Raw genomic sequence first — 19,215 nt, 5'->3', positions numbered from 1 at the left:
TACTGCTGTGAAAAGCAGTCAGACAGCACTTAGGCAGATATGCTCCTCCTGGTGACACTGTTGGCAAGCAAAGTGGTGTAAAATGAAACCAAAAGCGGGGTGGTTGAGGTCCAGTGCACATAGAGCCCTAAGAGACTTTTAGTGTGAAGGCAGAGGGAGCGAGGCTTAATGACATTAATCTCTATATAGTGGAAAGTATTGTTCGGCGGACCCAGTGGTTTCTGTTCTTTTTATAAACCAATTAACTATTGTTCTTATTTCATGCCATACCCAACGCCTTGTTTGAAAGTTACCAGAGTCAGCTTTGAAAATGTTCTTGAGCGCTGTCTCTTGGCAGAGCTTCAGTTGCTGATACAATAATAGAAAAGAACAGTTTCTTTTCAGCATTGAACTTTCTTCAACCCGTTGTGCAAGAGTTTTGCAGCGGACAGCGGTAAACAAAAATGGGACTATAAACACTGACTTCCTATGTAACGCTGCTGCCCAAGAGACTCAAGGCGGTTGTAAAATGTCAGCATTCCAAACCCACTGCCCTTCTTGTACCGGCAGGAGATATGTTCGGGCTTTTGGGAAATTTTAAAATGATGTTAAACAGCAGCCGTTGAACCTGATGATCTGATTTGTCATCAGCTGAAGTCAGAGGGCAAGATTGTGCTGATTTATAGCAGTTCAGAGTTTAATTGACTTCAACGGAGTGCTGCCACTTTGTCAGCTGAGGATCTAGCCCAGACAACCACCAGGTTTTTCTGCTACTGTTTTGGGATGTTACTATCAGGAAGTTGCGCCACAAGTGTTTTGTGGGTTCCTGTAGTTGTATTGAACGTGCTCCTCATTTTGCCTGTGAATGCTGAACAAACAAGCCGTTGGCTCAGAATGTTCCATGCTGCTGTCCATGCGGCACGGGTGTCCCTGTACTCAGTAGGCCTGAGACCAGGAACAGCGAATAAGGTACCCCTCTGACCAGCAGAATCCAAGAGCCATGTGTGGAAACTGCTCACACAGACTGAGCATGCTCAGTAACACTGCTGAAACTGACTGCTCTCACTCTACCCCCTTCTCACCTCCCCACGATCTGCAGGCGCAGGTCGTCTCTGTAAGTACAACCCTGGAATCATTGTATGATTTGATTGATTTAGAGCAAGTCTATGAAATATAACCCCCTGAGCTTAATATGTGGGTAGTGGCTCGAGCACCTAAGAATCCATGTAGTGCTGGCTGACTGGCACTTCAGTAGGTCCAGCTATGAAGAGACCACCAAGGGGACTGGCCTAAGCCTGGGTCCTGAGAAAGGGAACCAGTGGAGGCACCCCAGATATGGGATTCTGATAAACTCACAGGGGTGTGTGTGAAACAGCTGACCCCAGTAGCCACCTCCCCCGCCGAGGGAGCTCAAGGACCTGTGGTGGAATAGCTGTAGCTGAACAAGGATAGAGCAGTCACGAGGATGCACCTGGTAACAGAGCCACCTGGTCTGAGGGGGCTGCCAATGAGGGAGAGGACCCTGCATCCCTGCTGCTCCAGACCTTGGGACACCAGCAATATGGCTAGGTTAACAGCTTTGCAAGGGGACAAACCTACACCAATGCCCCCCAAATGCTCAAAGGGGCACTTCTAGGGTGACCACCCATCCCTAATTGGGTGGGACAATCCTGAAAGGTACATTTGTCCCAGATGCCCTGCAGCACTGCCCTGAACCTGCACAAGGCTCAGGGTGGTGTCAGCCTCTTCCCAGTGTGTATATGTGGGGAGCTGAAGCCCTACTCCTCCTCTTCCTGCCACCAAGCCCCGCCCCTGGCCAAGCCAGAGCTAGGCAGTAGTAAGAGCTGCCCAGGGAGCCTGGACCATTGTGGGGAGCCTTGGAGTCCTGGACCCAGCCCCTGCCCTGGGTGGCATGCCCCAGTGAGCAGGGCCACAGGCCGGTGGCTGTTCTTGGATCGGTTTTACCATTGTCTGACTCCAGCTTTTGGCCAGGGGGGCGTGGCCTCAGGAGGCTGAGGAGCAGGGGACAGGGCCATGGAGGGGGCAGGGCTCCTCCATGTGTCCCGTTTTTTGCATTTTGAAAAGGTGGTCACCCTAGTCACTTCCTACCCCAGCCTAGGGTAAGGGCACCCCAGGCTGCAGCCAAGATGGCTGACACACGACAGAATGTGGGTTCACTGGTCTCCTTGCTCCCTGGCAGATGAGTGGGAGGTTATGCCACAATCCCATACCAGTTTCAAACCCAAAATTTTGGGTAACAAAAGGGCTCAGGAGACTGCATGAAAACTCCCCATGTGCATCCTGTTAGGTCAGACAAGACCTAAGAGAGGATGTGAAACTGCTCTAGCTTGTGTTATGAAAACTAAGATTGATTGATTAGAAACTGTGCTATAAGAATCTTTAAAGTACCTGGTAGGTCAGCTACCAAGGATATGGGAAATATGCTCTGGCATCTATGCAGGGGCATGGAAAGGAATAAATATTTGACCGCTTCTGGAGGGGCATGTTCTGTACCCCTGCCACAGCACTGGGGCCGGAAGAGCTATCGGCTCCCCCTGTGGCTGGAGGAGCGCACTCTCCCCCTGCTGCCGTGGATCCAGAGTTCTGTGCCCTCACTGATTATTTGGGGGCCCATGCCCCTGCTTGCCCCCTCCCCTTTGTCCATACCCCTGCATCTATGGATAACAATTGTGCATTCAGACTTCCCCAAAACACTGGTTAAAGTGACCCTGCTCAGCTCATGCTTGAACAGGCAAGACGTGACATGGGTATTTTTTGTAATATTGTTATGAATCCTACGCATGCCTCCAATTCTCCCCATACTTAGCATTGCCAGCCAATGAGGAGTGGGGGGAGGGGAAGACTAAAAGAGGGGGTGGGGGTGTCACTTCCCTGCCTGGGTGGAATGAATAGTGTCATTAAAGAACTGGCTGAAACCTACCCAGCTCAGCAAGGGGTCCAGAGAGACAATGCAAACTCCAATGACTCATGCATCAACTTTCAACAGCGGGAAGCTCCGGCCAGGGAAGTTGTGAGCTCAGCACAGCACTGCCTGGAGAACAAAAGCCTGAGCTGTGGCCAGGAGTAGATATACAGTTGGCTTCTAGAAGAGGCTGGAAGCTCTGGGCTAAGGTCTAAGGACAGAGGGTCAGAAATGGAATCCATTATGGCTTGTCTGGCTGATGGCAATGGCTTGGCCTCTCTTTGCTAACCTAAGAACTTTCAGTTTCTATAGTCAGGTGGCCAATAAATTGTTACCTTGATTGAAAAGGCTGCCTGTTGTCTCTGCAAATACAGTACTCACTGAGAGTTTTGTGCCCTAATAGGGTATATGAGCCTTCCACAGGAGTCTGGCGTGGCTGGATTCCCTGCAGGGAGCCATGGAGAGAGACAGGGATTGCTGGTACTGAAGGCCCCATCTCAGAGTCTTGGATGCCACAGGGCTGCCCTGGTGGAACTGTGTGGGCCCTTGGGACTCAGCCCATTAAAGAAGTCACTCCCAAGAGACTGGTGACAGGCTGGGGCATAGACCAGACCCTCTGAATCCATGACAGTCCCTAGAATTTCTTATTCTCCAGGGGTGTGAATCTACTCAGGTACTATGTTTTCAGAAGGGAAATGTTATTGACCTGTAATTCTATTTCCTTTGAAACCGTTCTGACAGGCTTCTTAGGCACCTGCCTTCCTCTCCACTAGAGATGAGTGTGTGTGTGTGGGTGGGGGCTTTATATTTATAGGAGAAATGCTAGTAGACTTTCATTTTTTTTTAAAGAAGATCTTCAAGCCTTTGTTGCTGGTCTTACTTCCCTTGGGAGTTCTGACCCCTGCACCACCAACTGGAAAGCTCCAAGGTCAGAGGTTAAGCTGAACAGATGGTGTGCAACTGCTACTTAAACTAGGCTCTTGCTCCCCACTCTTACAATGGTTTAGGGGCTCATAATCTTAACAGTTTGGGGATATGCTTCAGGTTTTGCCCTAGGAAGCTAAAACACAGAAGTGAGCATCCTGTTATACTATCTTCAGAGAAGCAAAGTTACAAGTCAGTAATTTTCCATTTCAAGAAGATAAAAATAGAGCAGCAGGGTGAAACAGCTATGCAAGTACATGCCTCAAGATTAAATAGAGACCTACAAGAACACTTGCAGTCAGAGGAAAAAAATCACAGCAGCTAGCTTCAACTTAAGGTTTAGCCTGATAGATTTCATTATGATAAAGCTGAAGAATGAAAATTGCAAACAGTTTCTAAAAATCACATGATAATTCGAGTTAGACGGGATAGCCTTTTGTTTTGAGGAAAGATGTCCTCTGAAACCTGCATAATGTAATTCAGTTGCAATCCTGTTCTCCTGCTGTGTATATAATGGAGAGCAGAATTTTCAGGCTATGACAAAAAGTGAATTTAGTTTAAGTGAAGCATAAACACTTTACAAAAGAAAAAATAAGGCAAACATGCAGGGGTTAAAAAAACCCTGGAATAACTCATGAACTCTAGCCCTGCCCATTTTTTGTTGTTGGCTTTGAAAACTCTTTGCATTATTATAACATCCACAGATACCCATAATTCTCAGATTCCTTCTGTGGTCCAATTTTGCACTTTTGGTCTTAGTCCAAATTTTTAATTTTTTTATTAAATGGAAGTTGGGCAAAAACAGATTGCCCTTTTGTAAGTTACCAGTGTGGGAAAAAATCCAAAATGTTGTTTTTCCCCCCCATACAGGTAACTTGAATAATGTCTGAAGGTAAACCATAGGCTCATTTTGTACATCACATTGAGATCAAAAGCTCAAGCCAAGACTGAAGGAAGTCATTTGAATAGCTATGAGAATTTAAAATCTCAAATATGATGCCTGCACTGTAGTTTTCTTTCTCCCCCCCCCCTTTTTTAAAAACACATTGGATGCTAGGCAGCACTTAAACTTTCAAGGCAACTTATTTTAGGGGGCCATGGTGAGTATTATATAACAGATTCTGAAAGGCAAGAGTACTTGATGACAAAAGGAAGAACATCTTTCAACTTCTTATTCTCCTTCCAGGGGGAGGGAGGTCCAAAATAATTGTGCAGCGAGATTGAGCCACTGTTTATTCTAGTTTTCTTAGACACTGATTCAATAATGCATGTAAATATGTGCATAAATCCCACTGATGTTAAGCATGTGCTTAAGCGTTTTGTTGAATTGAGGCTTCAACATCTTGTATTTCATTATAAGGCAACCAGTTTTACAACTCAGAGACTACCTGCATATTCTGTATAACATTTCCAGAATGGATGCATTGTTAGATCTTGGGAACTTTCTATTGTATGCTCTCGTAATGCAGCTATAACATTTCCAGAGTAGATAAGTTCAAACAGCTTTACAATAAGACAACACAGCCTAGAGGGCTAAGCACAGGGCTGGGATTTTTGCCACAGATCAGCTGCGTGTCCATAGGATAGGCATAGAGGGTTAGCAATGTTCAGACAATCAAGTTAGTTAAATAACTGTGAATTTTAAGGCCCTGATTCTTCAAGTTACTACATATGGGTAGACCCCTGCATCCATATGGCGTCCCACTGAATTCAAGTCCCGCTGCACCTGGGTACAAGTGACCACAAACATGGAGCAACTTGCAGGACTGAGGTCTATGTATGTACTTTACACATATTATGGTACAGCAAAGAGTTCTGTCATTATCTGACTACTATTATTTTAACCATCAACTGACCTTAAGGCTGAAATCCATTTCCCTTTCATTAGAATTTAAATTCTGAACCTTAATGGTGAGTAGGACTCAATTTTCAATTCCTACAGTATACCCTCCCTCCAAAAGGAATTTAACTTTCCTTTGCCTCATTTACTGCTACATCTTAACTGCAAACATTAATGTTGTTTTCCACACACAAACTCCAAACAAAATACAATGTATTTTAAACTGCAGAAGTTCTGGCAAAAAATTAAACTCTCATGTTCTACCATCTAAAAAGCAGATCATTTTAAACACCTGTATATTGTAAATTGACATTTTCATCCAACATTTTTTTGGGAATGATTCTTAAGGAATTAAAACACTGTTTAATAAAACCAAAAATACATTGGACCTGACATTCTGGTAATAAAGGCAAACATTTCATTTTATTATTCATCTGCACAACAGAGGTCAGAGGATCTCAGTAACTCTACTGAGTAGCACTTAATACAGTAAAACTCTCGGTAACTACAAAAAAAATTCTGTAGAACAATGATTTGCAAACTGGTAAAGTTTAGCTGTACTCTTTATATATACATATAAAAAGAAAAAGACAGTGAAATTAACAAACACTTAAAATATTTCAATTTTTTTTTAAACAAGAGAAAAAAAAAGTTTTAATGGCATAGCCCTGCAAACCCTTCCTCCTGGGACTATTCAAACAAGTAACTCTACTGATTGCAAAGGGAGTGCGTGAGTAAGGACAACCCACAGCAGGAAGGGTTTGCAGGACTAGGTCTTATCATATACAGAAAGAATTTTATGATTAGAACAGATTTTTTTTTTATTTTTTTAAATAAAATCCTCTGAAAGTGCAAGACTTAAAAGAGTGAAATATTTCTAAACAAAATAGTAACTGGTATAAGACCTGTTTCCACCAAAGTGCTGCATGACACACTACTGGCCATCTTGCATGCAAAAATGCCCCTGGGCAAACTTTTCAATAGCTGTCTAATATTTATGTGGTTGTGTCTTGGATGGTGAATTATAGTTAGTAGTAATCATCAACGCAGCTCTCCATCAGAGACACTTTTCCATACAGGGCCAGCTGCAAAGGGAAACTGACTGGGATTGAACATTAGCTCATTGCTGCTGAAATAATCTAAAGGAACTCCAAATTTGTAGTCTTTGAGCCTCACTCGGATCTTCTTATAACAGTGTAAATCAGGACTACATCCACTGAAGTCAATACAATTACACCAGTGTAAACGGGAAGGGAATTAGAAATCAGTCTCAGGCCCCTTGCATATGACTCCCAAAGATCTGATTCAAAGTCCATTGATATCACCCAATGGGAGTCTTTTCATTGACTTCAATGGACTTTTGACTAGATCAGGGGTGGCCAACCTGAGGAGTCGTCAGAATTTACCAATGTACATTGGCAAAGAGCCACAGTAATACATCAGCAGCCCCCCCCATCAGCTCCCACCCCCACTCCCAGCACCTCCCACCCACCGGCAGCCCTGCTGATCAGCACCTCCCCCTCTCTCCCTGCACCTCCCAATCAGCTGTTTTGTGGCATGCAGGAGTTTGGGGGGGAGGGGAGGAGCGAGGGCACGGCAGGCTGAGGGGAGGGGGCAGGAAGGGGTGGAGTGGGGGCAGGGCCTGTGGCACAGCCAGTGGTTGAGCAGTGAGTACCCCACAGCACATTGGAAAGTTGGCACCTGTAGCTCCAGCCCCGGAGTCGGTGCCTATGCAAGGAGCCGTATATTAACTTCTGAAGAGCTGCATGTGGCTCTGGAGCCACAGGTTGGCCATCCCTGGACTAGATCATAATGTGTTAGTACAGCAGCACCAGATTTGCAAACAATGCTAAGAATGTAGGGCATAGATATATATTTTACCATTTGCATTTGGAGAGTTATTCCCAACTCTTCCTAAAATCCTACTAGAAACCCTGTATAAAGCTTCCGAATAAAACAAAGCAGGGATTTTAAATTACATTCAAGCTAGAACAATTTTCAGTGGAAATCTTCATATTCACAGTAGGAGGCAAACCTTTAAAAAAAAAATACAGTTTATCTCAATCATACCATTGTGCCTTGCTGGATATGAACCACTAATTTAATTCTAAATAAAACCTGTATATTACAATGATTATCTAGCCCATTTCAACTTATAGACCACTTCATAAGAGACAAGTACTCGCGTAGACTGTATCTCCTCCCCCTCCCAGTTCCCCACAGCTTGATTCTCACTATATTTTATTCTGCAGACCCAGAGACAATGTGGTGGAAGAAGCACATAGGGTCACGTGCTCCCTCAGATTTCTGCCAGGGTTGATATGCCCTGCCCTGAACCCTGCTGCATACCACCAGAACGTTTAAATTGTGTCCCCCCACTATGAACAGTAGTCTCTGGGCAGACCCATCAAGGAATATGCCCACAGATCACTGATCATCGGTAGAGCATATTTTAAGTACGTTTTCTATCATCCTGTTCTGGATAGTTTACAACATTATAATTTGTAATTTGATAAATATGAACAATCTCACATCCCTTTACTTGCATCAGCACTGAACTGAAATATTTTTGTTAAAAAACAAAGTCTGAGGTTCCCAAATCATTAACAAAAGTTCATCTCAAGTTTCAAGTTACAAATAAATACATTTTAATACAAAATAGTAGCAAAGTCAGTTCCTCTTGTATTTTACCTGCCAAGCCTATTGCATTTTTCCTTAACTGCAATTAGTATTTTTTCAGCCTATTGTACCCAGCGTAGAACCATCTGCATTTATGGAGTATGTAGGCAATAATCAAATGTATTCACAATTGTAATGTCACGTGGTATATTATGGTAATGATTTGGTATCTCAAAGTTTCTATGCATTTATTTTAAAAAGCATTTCAGTTCATCATTAGGTAACAAACTTTAAAGGATTTTTTTTTAATTGCATCAACAACAGGGCATGTTTCTCAAAGTACTAACTTCCTCCAGCTCCCATTGAAATAAATGGGAGCTCAGGGTGCTTGGGAAGATCTTGACACTGTGCGGGATCAGATCTATGGATGCATTAGAACCTGGGACTATATGAAAGGAAAAAAACTTTTTCAAACAGATGTTCTAAAAGCAGTGATCGGGTGGAATTTCCCCATGTCTTCTCTGAAGTATCTTTAAATGATAGCATCATGTTCATCACTGTAACAGAAACACGGTAATTAATCATTTGCAAAAGCATCAATGGTCTACAACACAATATCAAAAGTTTCAGAATGTCATGACCCACTTTACTGCCAGCAAGGTTTATTTGCTACTGGCAAGTGCTGACCACCCACAATGCCTGTATGGGATTTTCTGTTACTCAGTGCTTCTTGGAACCAGGCCTGATGTTAAAACACTTATCTTTCACCACATGCCTTAAGCCTTGCTCAACATATAAGACATTGCAGTGTTTTCATATTTCATTCATCTAGCTAAGTAACTACCAAAGTTCACAATGGGTACATTTTATTCTATCTTCCCTTGCCTATATTAGTGATTGAAGCTAGTCACTATTTCTCTCTCTTCTCTTTTACTCTCAAAAATGAAATTATTTAAAAACAAACAAGACAATTTTCTAGTGTTAATCCTACATGAATTTATGTACTGGATTGCATTTTTTTAATGGCTTCTGAAAACCCCAATCCAATGTAGATACCCTTTTTGGGGCAGGTAAACATTTTGAAACAAATGGCTAATAGTGTATTATTTGGCCAAACAAGACACTTGGGCTCTGCATGTCTTGTTCACCCAACACTCCTGTGACTTCAATTGCTATTACACATCAAATGTTTTACTTGGTGTTATATTTACTACCCACAGACATTACCACAGCAGTTACACAAACTAAGAGAAACAACAAGTATGTCACCAGAACACAGAGAACATTTTTTCTTGCTGCACACAGGCCCAATCCGATATTCTTTGGATATCTGATGCTCCCTTTTTGGCTTTAGAAAAAAGAATCGGCTTTAGAAAAAGAATGGCTCCATTGACCCACAGATTGTACACTCTTCAGGGCAGGGATCATCTCTCTGTTACGTTTGTATTGTGCCTAGTACAATTGGGGTGGGATCTATGGGTCTTACTGCAATATAAATAATTATTAATAACAACAGGATTTTAATATAGGGCATTCTGGTAACAAATTTCTTGATGTGTAATGATTGCCTGCATTAGCTGCTTTGCTAATGATGGAGAACTTGCAATCAAAATAAAATGTCTGATGTGTAATAATGGTTGAAGGCAATGACAGTTTTGGTGGCAAGTCGTCATCTACCTTACTTCTCTTTAAATCAATAATTTTGAAATTTTGTCAGAAAAAACAATTAAGTTTGTTTAGCCTGATTTGTGTCTATAAACCTGCATTGCTTCTTGCTTACGGTTGTGTCATCCTTTTTGGCCTTGACTTTTGGAAGTGCTGAGCATCCAAAATTCCAATTGAAGTCCAGGAGGGAGCTGCTAGTGCCCAGTTGCTCTGAAAATAAGACCCCTGATATCTGTTCTTTATATTTTCTCCAACTTCTTCTAGATTTTCCTAACATTTGGATTTAAAGATGCCAAATGGTAACTACCAGGACATCACTTCTGAGAAACATTTGTTTTTATCTCCTAATTGTCTAATGCTTTTTCAGTTATCCACACCCCTTTCAAAATAGATTTTACTCGTTTGATAGGTTCATTAACCAGCTCTTAACTTCCACGGTGCATTTCACTCAGATTCACTAATTGGTATATCACATGTTCCAACTGATCAAGTACCTCACTTTACCTGCTTTTTAGCAATAGCAATTTTGACGATGTGGTCATTATTTCCTAAGTGTCCATACAGGTCTAACAAGAAAAATAAAGACAAGACAGTTTTTAAAAATGGAGGAGAGTAAAATCAGAGAGGAGTATTCCGTAGAGCGATTCTTGTGAAAGGACAGGGGCAACTAACACTACAATGCTTTGAAAAGCAGCATTGCCAACTCCCAATTTCATGAAGACTTCCACATGATATGATGTTATTCTCAAAGCCTGGAGTCATGTGAGTACATGAGGCATCTCAGCTTTCCTTGTAAACAAAGATGTTTCTAGTCCTTATTGTTGTGGAGAAAAAGTTAAAAAGCACTAATCAAAAGACTCAAAAAACAAAAAGGCAAATAAAAAGAATGTTCATTTTTTAAAATTATTGATTTTAAGCTAATCTTATTATCTTGGGGGGGAAAGGGGGCTGAAACATGACTTTTGAATGCTTAGGGTTGGCAATACTGGGAAAAGAATGGCTGAAAATAAGAGCGAGTTGATGACTCTTGTATGTGCTTCTTTGTTTGGAGGGGGCTGGTGGAGGCTGGATGAACAGTGGGGTGTTGGAAGAGTCAGTGTTGATAATGAGGGGGTGGAGCCATGACTCAATGGATCCTGAGACTAGCAAACAGAATTCAAAAGAGGGAGAGGTACCAGAATCCTTTGACACTATCAAGTTCTAACAAACACCTTCAATTGACATGGAGAATGGAAACCATAGGGAGTAAGGCAATCCAGTGTAAAGACGTTCCAGCTTCTGTCCCAGAGGGTCTAACACCCCAGGGTGAGATTACAGTTTGGACAGTAGTGCACAATGGAAAAAGAGAGAAGGCAGCTTAGTAAGAAAAGCAGAAGACATCCTCTGAACCTATACAGTTGAAATATGTCCTGACAAAATAGCTATTGTTCCCCTACAAGAAGGAGTAACATACCACTAATAAACCAAAAATATGCAGTAGCTTGATCAGTGACTAAGAAACAAGTACTGCATGGGATTAAAAAAATAAAGCAGAGACAAGTGATCCTAATTAGTGACTCTACAGCAAGGAACCCAGCCCAAGATGTGACCCATATAAAGAAACAGGCACCAGGATGAAGGATCCTAATACTTAGTCCTGCCAAGAGTGCAGGGGACTGGACTAGATGAAGTCGCAAGGTCCCTTCCAAGCCTATGATTCTATGATCTGGTAATGAATGTGATGAGAAACCTAGAAAATGATAGGGGCATTTCCACTAACTCTAACCCATACAGGAACAAGTGAAGGGAGTGTTAGGTAAGAAACAAAAGACCAAGTTATCTGACTTCAGGGATTTGGGAAGAGACCTGAAGGCAGACTCAATACATGTGATCTCTTGCAGAGTCAAGAGTAAGATAGGCGACAAACCAGGAGATGCGCCTGTATTGTAGAGAGGAGGATTTGAGGTTCACTTCAACATTTTCAACATGAGTGCCCCAGGTTAGGCTTAAGTTTGTAAATGTTGGCTATAGATCATTGGAATGCTCGCTGTGATGAGGGGTGACTGATTTAGACAGTCTCTGCTTAAGCAGATGGGGTAATAAACCCTGGATTCAAAACTTGTTAGCCAGTCCGTTAATTATGGTAGATTGTAAGGGGGAAAGAGGGATAATTTAATTCCAAGAATCTGATATGTGAATCCAACACATCCAGGATAACATAGAAAGCGGAATTGCTCTACTACAGAAAATGAAGAATAAGAAAAAATACCATCAAAAGAGTCTATACGCAGATGGAAAGGAATGAGAAACTAAGAAGAAGAAATAAAAGTGCCGACAAATGATTATTTATTGACCATACAGCTACTGGAATGTCACCACAGATAGGTACAATAAGTACAGGAGGGATAGAGAGGAAAGTAGAGGAAGAGTAGCTATATGCAGAAAACCAAGAAATGATAGGACTGGTGAGTGTGCGGATGTGAAAGAGAGATAAGGGTCTGGGTGAGAGAGAGAATTCTTCAGGCATCAGAGTTCATGGAAGAAATATTCAGCAGTGAAGAATTCTAGTAAATATTAACATGCAAAATTCTGAAAGAGGGCTGGAGGTTCTAAAAGGCAGCACAATTACAGCGTAACAGTAATACGCAAAAGAAGAAAGCAGAGAACAAGAGATGATCAATATATCTTTCTGAGGAACTTCTCAAAAGATCTGAGGGTTAACCCCTCCACCCCCCCAAAAACCCAACCCTAACCCTGTAGTGGAAATGGAGAAGGAAGTGGAACAAGATTAGAATCAGTCAGACATAAACAAGGACAACAAAAAAAGCAGAATGAATGAATTTAGACTAGCCAAAGGGCAGGGGAGTAAGAAAGGATTTTACAGAACAGATTAGAATTATTATTTGTTTTATTGCAGTGCCTAGCATAATGGTGCATTGTGCTAGGCACTGTACAAACAAGTAGCTTAAAATCTAAGCAAGAAAATCCCCAATAAAGATAGGCCCCATGAATAAATAAGGATCAGTTGAGGAGGTGACACTGATGAAGGCTCTAAGCGGCTGAGATACTGACCTGCCTTTTTTAAAAGAAATCTCCATTGAGCAAGAAAGTAGAGCATTTTCTTCTCTTCATTTCCAACAAGAAACCAACAAATTAACAGGGGAACACGCCTCCAAAAAACTTACATGGTTCTGTACTGAACACCTCTTCTTGAGTGATATGTTTTACATCCAACGTAGAGAATGGCTAACATTCCAAGTGTCAGCACAATGCCACCGAAAAAACTGCCCACATCAAATCTGGAAGTTCTGGCTAGCACAGTTGCAGATTTTGGCGTGGCTAAGAAGAAAACAAAAAGACAGTTTTTATGACGTTTGTAACTTTGGATGTAATGTACTGAGACTGTAGATCTCTCTGTCTAGGTTCTTATATACTCTCTGCCCAATCATCACATCATCTGAGGACCTCAGATGACAACTTTATACCGTGCTGCTGGTAAAATATCAACCAACTCCACTGGAACCCAGAGCCACATTCCTAAGTGCCGGATTCTGGCCAGCTTCAGCACATAAAATGAGTGAGGATGGCACTAGGAGCCACTCTCCTCCCTTATACACTTGCACACGGGTTGGCAAGAGTCCAATTGGCAGGCAACTCCCTCTACCCCCACACCTCTTTCTGCCCCAGTCAGTGGAGCTGGCCAGGCATGGAGTGGAAAGCGTGACAAACTCTCTTCAAGGTTGGTGCTTTCCAGAGATCCACAGGAGAGCTGGAATTTTGGAACAGCAAACAAACCGATCAATCATAATTGAATATTCATTTCCATAGATTCCTGCGCTATGATATATTTTTACCACACACTTTTCCTTAGAAACTACTAGTCCACCTGAATCAAGACTCATAGCATTAACTCCTAACTCAGTGGGTTAGGAAAACTGGGTTTCCCACCTGTAGATACAGCTATTCAGCCCAACAGAAACCTGCACAATCACTGTCCACCTATGACAGGTTCCTGCCCCAGAGATCATGCGCCTGGGTAACCCACCCCACACCTTCGCCCAGGCAGATTCTAATCCCCAAGTGGTTTAACCAATCGAACATCCCAATCAAAAGATGCAATTTGAGCTGATGTGGCCAACTAAATGTGCCATGGCACCTAGTGAGGTTAACAGGCATTTCCCACGTTAAAAGGCTTCACCTAACTTGAAGCACATGATCTGTTTATAAGTGTCAATGATGAAAGTGGCTTGGATCAGCAGATGCCTGCTAGGAAACATTGCCTGACAGCTTTATATTCATATGAGTAAAGGTTGTCAGATGTGAAGTGTAATTCACTCAGTGTGGCACTCTGTCCCCCTCTACTGGTGCCTGGCCACACACAGGGGTTCACGAGTCTGTTACAGTCTTGGCTAACAGATCTTTCAGCTCAGGCATTAGAGGCTCACGTGTTTAGATCTAGCAGTCCCAAATTCAACCCTGCCGCCAATGACCGATCCAGGGACATGGTGTTAAATAAGCTCAGTAGGGCCTATACTTCCTAAATGGAATTGTTATGCACAGGAGCTGTATTGGGCAAAAAGAGGTTATTTAGATTATTAGTTGAGTTCAACTGGAAATTTAGATTTGGGGCTTATGATGAAATCCTCTCCCAAACTGAATTATTGCCTTCAAAGAAAACAGAACTGAAGGAATGACAGAAATACAGAAAAGGAGTTCTTTAGCCTCCTGCAGAGTTCCTGCTGTCTTCTATAACAGGCTTTTACCCAACATGGCTCTCATTTAGAAGAGAGAATGGCTTATCTTTTTAGCCAACAAGTAGAGTCTTTCTTGGCTTCACTGCCAGCACACTAACAGATGTTAGTTAACTGTATAACTGTTGCAAGATGGTAAGATGGTGTTGTCGTTACAGTTTTTTCCCTGTTATAGGCACAGAGATAACTCTTGGAAATTCTTCTCCAGCATCTGGAGGTTGTAAGTCATCAACTAACTGAACTCAACAAGTGTGACTGGTTTGGCTGGTATCAAAGAATAACAGAAGCTGGAGATAAGAGAGACTTATTATGTTATCTAATGTGTGTCACCTTTCCAATGCACAGTTGTTACCTATTATGTTTGTACTGATGTATTTGTTGATTTCAATTTCAATTTTCATAGCAGTAGAGAGAGGACATATTTTGGTCATATGAAGGTCTGATGAACAGCTGCTAAAAAAGTACCCTACTGGTAGGTCAGTATAAACGATCTAATCCATCATGAACAATCAAGCCATCATATCAGTTAACTGTTCTTGTAAAACACAAGTGTCTCTGAACTAACTGAGTCACCACTAACAGTGTATGAGATATAATTCCATCCCCTAATACCTCAACAAAAAAACAATCAAATCTTACATTAACCTTTGAGTACACTGTCCTTACATTAGCTTGAGGATTGGATTTTCAAAATGTCTTAAAGGAGTAGGATGCCCATTTCAAAGTCCCAGGTAACATTTTCAAAATTGACTTAGAGTCCTACGTTCTTAAGTCATCTTAACAAAACTTCCTTCTTATTTAAGTGTTGACAGGTCAGAATCTGACCTCAATTATACCTGTGTAAATCTTTCTGTGGAGTTACTCAAGATTTACATCAATAACTCAGTAGATTCTTCTTTCTTTTAAGGAAATTTTGAATGCTACAGGTCGTAAACAATGGAAAAACAGGTCTAAAATGCCCAATCAGGTAAAACTACAATTAGCTGCAAGTCTGGCATGTTTATTTCCTGAATATGAATTCATAACCATGTTGTGCCATTTAAAAATCTCAAATGCACATTGGGTCAAATGGCCTTTTCCTAATGCTAAAGTAACCAGAGATACTTAGAGCAAGCTTTCAAGATTGCAGAGCAATGCAGATAACAGAAGAATGTAAGTTAGCACACTGTGGGAAATAGGCAGCAGTCTATAGTACGTACCTGTTATGGAGCTGGAAGGAGACATAGTCTTGGAAGTGGTCACTGTGACACTGGCTGTTGACTGTATGGTTGTTGTGGGTTTTGAGGTGGTGGTTGATATAGTTGTCAGGTTGGTGGTGGTGGTTGTCAGGTTGGTGGTGGTGGTGGTGGTGGTGGTGGTCTGGGTGGCGGTTGTTTTGGTAGAACCTATAAACAGTGTACAATAATGATATCACATGGAAAATTATATTTTAAAAAAGAAGATGCTAATTGTGAATGAAACTGCAGCTTTTGATTAACACTATTTTGAAAGATTCCCTATGTCAAAAATAGCTATTTTTGCTCCTTCACAAAACTGTCCCTTCAGAAAGGAGGAATCACGTTAATCACTCTGGGTCTTGTTCTGCTCCCACAGGCACCTATGCTCCAGCACATTGTTATCGGGTCTCAGAGGCCACCTACCCACGTGCATTTCCTAAACTGCTAGTCCCCAGTGCTGACCTCCAGAAGTGGGTGACAGGGCCCTCTGCTGTGTAATCTGCTCTGTCCTGTGCCTAGCTAGAGCCCACATTTGGAAGTTCATTATGCATGATGCATTTCTTCATCCTGCTTTTTCTTTACTTGAGCTCAGAGCCATAACAGAAGAGAGGTGGGTTTGACTTCTGCAAATTGTTAGCAACAATTGTTCACTTTCATCTGTGTCCCATTAACATCTGAATTCCAAAGCGCTTGTGAATTCAATTATGCTCATGTCCATTAGGTGAGAATATTGTAAATACAAACATTATGGTTGTAAGCCCCCTCCCCACCCAAAAAGAGGAAAAATTCTGATCAATTTCACAAGTGTACTTCAGAGACTCTGCTGAATTCAATAGAATTAATTTGTATTTACAATGATCTAAATGCGATAGGAATCTGGCCTTGAAAAACAATTTTACTATAAAATACCAGTATATTTATATTGCTCCAATTAAAGTCTATGGCAAAACTCCAACAGGCTTCAGCGATTATTCCTAAATTCATAAGTTCCTCTTGAAGATGATACTCACTCTACTTACATAGCAGGTGTGTCAAACCCTGTTTATATACAGAGATTTCTGTGCCCAACCCTACTCCTAATTATGACCTCAATTTAGGAAAGTAACCCCAATCAGGAAAGCCCTTAAGCACATGCTTTACTGCTGAAGTTACGCAGGTGCTTAAGTGCTTTCATGATTCAGGGCTTTGTGCAAGTGTTTGCAGGACAGAGATTTTAGAGTTTTCAACATGACAAATCTTAATTAATCATAGAACCATAGGACTGGAAGGGACCTCAAGAGGTCATCTATTCCAGTCCCCTGCACTCATGGCAGGACTAAGTATTACCTAGAACAGGGGTTGGCAACCTTTCAGAAGTGGTGTGTCGAGTCTTCATTTATTCACTCTATGTTAAGGTTTTGCATGCCAGTAATACATTTTAACGTTTTTAGAAGGTCTCTTTCTCTAAGTCTATAATATATAACTAAACTATTGTTGTATGTAAAGTAAATAAGGTTTTAAAAATGTTTAAGAAGCTTCATTTAAAATTAAATTAAAATGCAGAGCCCCCTGGACCGGTGGCCAGGACCCAGGCAGTGCGAGTGCCACTGAAAATCAGCTCACGTGCCGCCTTTGGCGCACGTGCCATAGGTTGCCTACCCCTGATCTAGAGCAGTGGTTCTCAACCTATTTACCATTGTGGGCCACATATGCAGCTCTCTGTGTTATGTGGGCCACATTCACACAATATATATACTGCCTGTACAGCTACCAAAAAGGTTTAGCATTTGCTATATGACAGCAATACGATATACATCTTTCATTTCAACGCTGGCAAATGTCTACCCAGAGCATTTTAAATCAGCAAAATGAGTCAAAACATTAACTGTTAAAATCAATTAATTTCCTGTAAGGGTCGCATTGCTTGGTGTATTACCACCCCCACTTCGGTGGGGCTTCTGGCAGCGTGGCTGTGCTGAGCACCCGGAGAGCACGGGTGCAGAGCCTGCTTGCAAAGATGGGGAACCCTGCCTGATGCAGGGTACCCTACAGCCAGGGACTCTCCTCCATATACCCAGCCCCCTCCACCCAGAGGCTGCCCTCAGCCAAGTAATACCACCCCATCACCCAACCCCAGCATCCAGACCCCACCAACACTGGGCTGGCACACATACCTGCCCTGTAGAGCCAGGGTGCCCTGTCCAGGGCAAAATGCCCCCCTTCATAGGGATTGCCCCCTCCAGCATCCCATCCCCCACCCAGGGACACCTAGCCTCCCCAAGGACTGCCCCTCAGCTCTCCACCCCCTCATTTAGGGACTGTGCACCAATATCTAGCGCCCCATTCAGGGACTGCTGCCAGCCACCAGTCCTACACCTAGAGTCTGTCCCCCATGACCCAGCTGCACCCTCTTCCTGTGATCTTAGCCCCCTGCATCTTCCTCCCAGCTCCCCGCCCCCTCCTCCCTACACCCCCGCGATCACTGGTCTCCTACCTCGGCAGCAGGTAGCTCAGCCATGCAGCCTGCCCGCTCCTGCTGTCCTAGGGCTGGGGAGCCTACTCCAGCCGATGTCATTGAACCCACGATTCTGCAGGGTGTGAGAGCGCTGAGCATATTAATGCTGCTGCGCCCAATCCTGCCAGGATGGGGGGCTGACGCCACTGGGCCTGATCCTGCATCTCCGCATTTTTACACCCTCCCCGCCAGCTCTGCACCTGGGGCAGGTGCCCCTCATGCCCCACCCTAGTTTCAGCCCTGATGATGTCACATGAGCTGCAGCTGTGTGCTGATTGGGCTGTAAGTGGGCCATGGGTTGAGAACCACTGATCTAGATCATCCCTGACAGGTGTTTGTCTAACCTACTCTTAAAATCTCCAATGACAGAGATTCCACAACCTCCCTAGGCAATTTATTCCAGTGCTTAACTATCCTGATAGGAAGTTTGTCCTAATATTCAATCTAAACCGCCCTGGCTGTAATTTAAGTACATTGCTTTTTGTCTTCTCCTCAGTGGTTAAAGAGAACAATTTTTCTCCCTCCTCCTTGCAACAACTTTTTATGTACTTGAAAACTGTTACCATGTTCCACAATTTTTTCTATCTTCCCTCATACATCATGTTTTCTAGGCCTTTAATCATTTTTGTTGCTCTTCTCCGGACTCTCTCCAATTTGTCTACATCTTTCCCGAAATGTGGCACACAGAACCAGACACAATACTCCACTCGAGGCCTAATCAGTGCAGAGTAGAGTGGAATAACTACTTGTTGTGTCTTGCTTACAACACTCCTGCTAATACATCCCAGAATGATCTTTGCTTTTTTGCAAAAGTGATACACTGT

The 19,215-nt window shown here is 42.7% G+C and overlaps 1 protein-coding gene across 3 annotated transcripts in view; it reads right to left on the bottom strand.

The window, feature by feature from the left end:
- Positions 1-6,070: 6,070 nt before the first annotated feature.
- Positions 6,071-19,215, bottom strand: part of TMEM123 (transmembrane protein 123) — a 33,588-nt gene continuing 20,443 nt past the window's right edge. For 2 of the 3 annotated variants that reach the window (XM_065581548.1, XM_005300351.5), the window contains 3 exons: positions 15,880-16,065; positions 13,115-13,268; positions 6,071-8,842 (listed from right to left, as the gene is read on the bottom strand). In XM_065581548.1, coding sequence (XP_065437620.1) covers positions 8,818-8,842; positions 13,115-13,268; positions 15,880-16,065 — 365 coding nt within the window. In that variant the 3' untranslated portion in view covers positions 6,071-8,817. The other variant, XM_042854821.2, reaches the window with a different exon arrangement.

This window comes from Chrysemys picta, chromosome 1 (assembly GCF_011386835.1).
Source record: "Chrysemys picta bellii isolate R12L10 chromosome 1, ASM1138683v2, whole genome shotgun sequence".
In the NCBI taxonomy this organism is placed as follows: Eukaryota; Metazoa; Chordata; order Testudines; family Emydidae; genus Chrysemys; species Chrysemys picta.
This window is presented reverse-complemented; position numbering and strand designations above follow the sequence as displayed.